This window comes from Pogoniulus pusillus, chromosome 19 (assembly GCF_015220805.1).
Source record: "Pogoniulus pusillus isolate bPogPus1 chromosome 19, bPogPus1.pri, whole genome shotgun sequence".
NCBI lineage: Eukaryota > Metazoa > Chordata > Aves > Piciformes > Lybiidae > Pogoniulus > Pogoniulus pusillus.
The window spans coordinates 11,947,892-11,953,891 of NC_087282.1; the positions used below are offsets into that span (position 1 = coordinate 11,947,892).

General features: G+C 52.6%; 1 protein-coding gene across 1 annotated transcript in view; it reads right to left on the reverse strand.

Moving 5' to 3' along the window:
• The window catches only part of LOC135183946 (exocyst complex component 1-like), a 31,319-nt gene extending 25,632 nt beyond the window's left edge, over window positions 1-5,687 (reverse strand). Inside the window, exons 1-2 of the mRNA XM_064159313.1 lie at window positions 5,582-5,687; window positions 3,538-3,665 (exon numbers count right to left, since the gene is read on the reverse strand). Coding sequence (XP_064015383.1) covers window positions 3,538-3,665; window positions 5,582-5,687 — 234 coding nt within the window. The remainder of the gene's footprint in view (window positions 1-3,537; window positions 3,666-5,581) is intronic.
• Between the last annotated feature and the right edge of the window lie 313 nt (window positions 5,688-6,000).

A 6,000-nucleotide genomic window follows, 5' to 3' on the forward strand; every position in this document is an offset into this window, starting at 1 on the left:
TTCTGCTTCACCTGGCATCTGCCAGGGGTTCTGCTTCACCTGGCATCTCCTGGGGGTTCTGCTTCACCTGGCATCTGCCAGGGGTTCTGCTTCACCTGGCATCTCCTGGGGGTTCTGCTTCACCTGGCATCTGCCAGGGGTTCTGCTTCACCTGGCATCTCCCTGGAGTTCTGCTTCACCTGGCATCTGCCAGGGGTTCTGCTTCACCTGGCATCTCCTGGGGGTTCTGCTTCACCTGGCATCTGCCAGGGGTTCTGCTTCACCTGGCATCTCCCTGGGGGTCCGCCTGCAGTCATGGAATCACAGGATGCATCAGGGTGGAAGCAGCATCCAAAGCCATCTTTTCCAGCCCCTCTGCAGTGATCAAAGACCTCTCTAACTGGATCAGGCTGCCCAGGCCCACATCTAGTCTGATCTCCAATGTCTCCAGAGATGGGGGTCTCAACTGCATCCCTGGGCAACCTGTTCCAGTATTTAGCCAACACAGGCTGCTAAGTGGCAGAGGAGCCTTTGGTTTGCTGCCCAAGGGCCTGCCAAGCCGTGCAGCCAAAGGGACTGTACTGACTTGAGCACTGGCTTGCTCTGGGGAGCTTGCTGGGGTCTGTGATGGGACCATGAGACACATCACCATGCCCTGACTACAGCCTACTGGCTCAGCCTCTCCTCTGCCTGGGCACCTGGTGCAGCAGCTCCAGCTGGTGAATAGATCCCTTTATAGGAATAATTATGGTTGTAAATTCAGCCTGGAAGAGGCAAAGAACAGGGCTCCAGCCCTGATGAAGGGGAGAGAGAAGTCAATTCAGAAGAGGAGGCCAAGAGGTCAGCCTGCCAGAGGGAAGGCTGATAGTGGAGGTGACTTCAGTCTGAAAATACATCTGCAGAGGAGAAGAGCTTGGGTTGAACAGCCTAAGGACAGCCAAAGCACAGGCACAAATGGGGGTAACATGGGCAGGACATCAGGACACAGCCTGGGGATCATAAGAAGGCTCTAGCCATGAGGACAACCAAGTTATCCATTTGCCTGCCCTCAGGAAGGGGCTCAAAACCACACCAGTGCTTGAAGATGGAATATGATCCAGCTGGGATGGATCTGGAACACAATCCATTTATCTCATTAGGATGCCAAGTGAGGGGGGAAAGGCTGAAAAATCCTGGAGGTATCTTCTAACTCCAAGCCCTCAGGAGCCAAAGCAGATTAGAAGACTTGGTGGAGCCAGCTTTGTCTGCTAGAAGCAAGCTCCTGCAGAACCAAAGCTTGCACTTGCTTGTGGACATGGAAATGCAGTCTAGGGAGACATCAGTTCAGCTCTGCCTGTAGGATCATGATGTTCTGCAGACCTGCAGCGGCGATGTTCCCCTGCAGACGTGCTGTGCAGATGGACTTTATTTGTCCTGGATGGAGAAGTGAAAAGCTGTTCTTTACCCCTTTCATTTCTGTGCCTGTGAAAACCCAGGCAGCTTGCCAAAGCCCCTGGAACAGCCACATCCATAACAAACCTCATTAGAACAACTTCAACAAGGCTCTGCCAGCCCCAGCCACAGAAAGGGAATGTCTTGTCCAAGCTTTCCTTCCCCAGAACCTCCACATCACCCTGGAAGCTCAGACTCAAGCTGATTCCAGCTCTCCACAATCCTCCTTTTGGTAAACACCTCCAATTCATCTTGGAATAACCTGAGCAAATATCTGTCCAGAAGCTTTGTCAACACGGGTGGGCAGCTGGATCTGACAATGCAAAAACTGCAGGCCTGACAGGAGCAGAGCTTTGCAGCTCATCTCTCCAGCCTCTGAGGGATGTTTTGGAGACCTTCAGGATGTCCTTTGCCTGAGGAACAAGCAGGGTGTGATCACTGATGTCAGAATCAGGGAAGCACAGAATCATGTTGGTTGGAAGGGATCTTTAAGATCATCAGGTCCAACCAGCGCCTGAGCACTGCCAGGTCACCACCAAACCATGGCCCTCAGCACCACATCTCCAGGGCTTTGAAACCCCTCCACGGATGTGAACTCCACCACTGCCCTGGGCAGCCTGGGACAGGCTTTTGCAACCCTCAAGGGGAAGAAATTGCCCTGGGGCATACCCTATCACCTCTGCCTTGGGAGAAGAGATCAGTCATTACATAGCTCCAACATCCTTTCAGGGTGCTGGGGGCATATCCTATCACTTCTTCCCTGGGAGAAGAGATCAATCATTACATAGCTCCAACATCCTTACAGGGAGCTGTAAAGAGCCAGGAGGTCTCCCTTCAGCCTCCTTTTCTCCAGGCTGAACACCCCCAGTTCCCTCAGCTGCTCCTCCCCAGCCCTGTTCTGCAGATTCTTCACCAGCTTTGTTGCCCTTCTGTGGACCCACTCCAGTCCCTTATGTCACACATCTGTGTGGAAGCTGTGTCCACACATTGGTCACCCACTCACTGCTCACCCTGGGCAGGAATTTGGCCAGACTTTTATGTCTGTATTTCAAGAGGGATGACTCAGGAGAGAGACAACCACTTCAGCCTCCTGGGCACAGGCACCTCCCTGGGATAAATGAGGGAAAAGAGAAGTCTAAAAGCACTGGTGTAGGATGGAGGAAGCATCCAGGATGGGACCTCACTTGACCATACTGTGGGAAAGGTCTCTGAGGGAAAGTAGAGAGCATTTAACCTGGGCAGAAGGCTTTCAGCCTTTATGACCTGGCAGTACTGGCTGAATTGTTGGCTTTGATGATCTGTGTAGATCTTAGCTCATGTCTCTCCAGCTTCATATTCATGATTTGTTCTGATCTAATGGTATCCTAAGATTATTCATAAAGTGTTTCATAGAGTCAGCCAGGTTGGAAGAGAGCTCCAGGCTCATCCAGTCCAACCTAGCACCCAGCCCTGGCCAAGCAACCAGACCATGGCACTAAGTGCCCCAGCCAGGCTTGGCTTCAACACCTCCAGGCACAGCAACTCCACCACCTCCCTGGGCAGCCCATTCCAGTGCCAATCACTCTCTCTGACAACAACTTCCTCCTAACATCCAGCCTAGACCTCCCCTGGCACAACTTCACACTGTGTCCCCTTCTTCTGCTGCTGGGTGCTGGCAACAGAGCCCAACCCCACCTGGCCACAGCCTCCCTTCAGGTAGTTGTAGCCAGCAATGAGCTCTGCCCTGAGCCTCCTCTGCTGCAGGCTGCACACCCCCAGCTCCCTCAGCCTCTCCTCACAGGGCTGTGCTCCAGGCCCCTCAGCAGCCTTGCTGCCCTTCTCTGGACAACTTCTAGCTCCTCAACATCTCTCTGCAATGGAGCAGCCCAGAACTGGACACAGCACTCAAGGTGTGGCCTGAGCAGTGCTGAGCACAGGGGCAGAAGAACCTCCCTTGTCCTGCTGCCCACACTGCTCCTGATCCAAGCCAGGATGCCATTGGCTCTGCTGCCCACCTGGGCACACTGCTGCCTCATCTTCAGCTACTCTCTACCAGTAGCCCCAGCTCCCTTTCTTCTTGGCTACTCTCAGCCACTCTGTCCCCAGCCTTAGTTCTGCCCCTTGCCACGGAAGGAACATCAATCCTACCTGACTGAGACTCTTGCCATCCACCAGCTTCAGCTGTTCTAGAGGCCACCAGCTGGCTATCTTGTACTGTTCTCCTTGGTCCACCTTGAACTTCACCAGAAACACCTGGCTTGGCCAATATGTGTACACTGAGGAACAGGGGAAAAGCCAAACAAGTCACAGAGTCTTTGTTAGCCCAGAGTGAGTGGACAGGAACAGATGGACACACAGACACTGACTTTACATGGTGGATGCTACAGGGTTTCTCCTGACCTATCCCTCTCCGCCTGGTTGCTCTCAGCCACTCTGTCTCCAGCCTGTAGAGCTGCTTGGGGCTGTTGTGGCCAAAGTGCAGAACCTTGCACTTAGCTTTGTTAAATCTCATCCCATTAAGACCATATTGCCCCAACCCTCCTGCTATGGGCAGGGACACCTTCCACTAGACCACCTTGCTCAAGGCTGTGTCCATCTTGGCCTTGAACACCTCCAGGAAGGGGGTATCAAGCTTTGATAGTTCAATTCCACATTGATAGTCTTAGCTTTGTTTGACTGATATCCCCACTGAGATATCCCACCAAAAACTGATCCCAGTGCCAGCCAGCTCACAGCCACCTCCTGGATCACCTGGGATGTGCTGATAGTACATCATTCATAGAATCATGTCTGTTAGCACTGAGATCTTCCACAGGAGCTAGATCTCTCCAGAAAGGAGAGTTCCAGGGGTAAGTCATGCTTTAGCTGCTACCTACAGCATGGCTACATGCCCATAAGGAAAATCTGCTTCACTTGGAGCACTGCAGCAGGTCATGGAGTCTCCTTCTCTGGAGATACTCCAAACCCAGCTGGATGTTGTGACCCCAGGAAAGCTGCTGTGGGTGTCCCTGCTTTTAGCAGGGGGATTGGACTGGGTGATCTCCAAAGGTTCTTTCCAACCTCCACCATGCTGGGATTCTGGAGGGAGAATCCTTGTCTGTCTTCAAGCACATTCCACCCCTCAGATGGATTCTCAGAATCTATGCTGGGATTCTGGGATCCCTTGGGGATATTCCTCCTGCCCTCCACTGGCTACAGAGGAGTCTAAACCACATCATTTGGGTCAAACCCTATGGCTAAGGCTGCCAGAAATGAATCCTGAATTAGCTGACTACCCTGTCTAGAAGCTCATTGACAGAAAGGTGTCTCCACTGTAAGTCTGTCCCAACAATCCATGCCAGCAGCTTCTGAGAAGTAAGGGAACAACTGGAAAAGTCTGGAGCAAAAGCAATGGAAAACTTGCCAAGGCAGTGGTACCTTTAGATCCTAAGCCAACAGCTCTGCTCTCCTGAAGCCTCTGGCTGCAGACAAGGTCTGGTCTCCAAAGCTCTGTAGAGACAGATTGAGGCTGTAATGCTCTGTCCTGTCAGAATGGGTTGTTGCTGACCTCTAATGACAGCTTTGGTGCAAAGGGTGAAGCCTGTGATCTTACACTGGTGGCAAGAGCACTCCTGCAGCCCTCAGCTCTCTCTAGCCACCCCAAATCATTCAACACTCAGAGACTCACAGGATGGTTTGAGTCAGAAGGGACCTTCAAGATAATCTGGTACTAACCCCCCTGCCATGGGCAGGGACACCTTCCACTAGCCCAGCTGGCTTCAGGCCCCATCCAACCTGGCCTTGAACACCTTCAGGGAGGGGGCATCCACAGCTTCCCTGGGCAACCTGTTCCAATGTGTCACCACCCTCACTCTGAAGAATTTCTCCCTGCTCTCCAATGTCAACCTGCCCTCTTCCAGCTTCAACCCCTTCCCTCTCATTCTGGCACTATAAGCCCTTGTAAAAGGTCTCTCCCCAGCTTTGCTGCAGGGGACCTTGTGCTTCTGCTGCCAAATCTTGAGATGCCACCCTGACCTGGCACAGCAACCATCTGTGGATTGAGATTTCCTTGATGCCATGTGAAATTTCCAACATTGGTCCTTTTTTCTTCCCCCAGATCAGGAAAAGAGCCCAAAGGCACTGGCTAGAGCCACAGGAAACCTTCCCAGGTTTGCAACCCAACCTGTGTCACATCAGCCCCTGGAGTTCTCACCCACAATGGAAAGAATGAACATCTTCTTCTTCCCTGCCTTCCAGACGTGGATGGCTTCCAGCTGGTTGAACATATCTTTCTCCAGTGAGCTCCAAAGAGAAGCCATGGTGGGATCTGAAGTGGCCTCTTATTGATCCTCCTTGTCAGATCCTCTGAAACCAAAGAAGAGATGGAGCTGTGGTCCTCACATAACCTCCTGGAGAATACATTACCCTCACACTGATTTTGTCTTGCAGGCATCATGAATATGAAGGAATTGTTGCAGACCTGAGGCCAGAAGGACCACGGATGGGTCCACCTCTGTTCCCCTTCAGCCATGCAGATCCAAGCAGATGCAGCCCCAAAGCTGCTGACCTGCCTTCCCCAGCCCCCTGCCTCAACCCATGGGGCTTGGACCCACCAGCAGCAGCAGCAGGAGA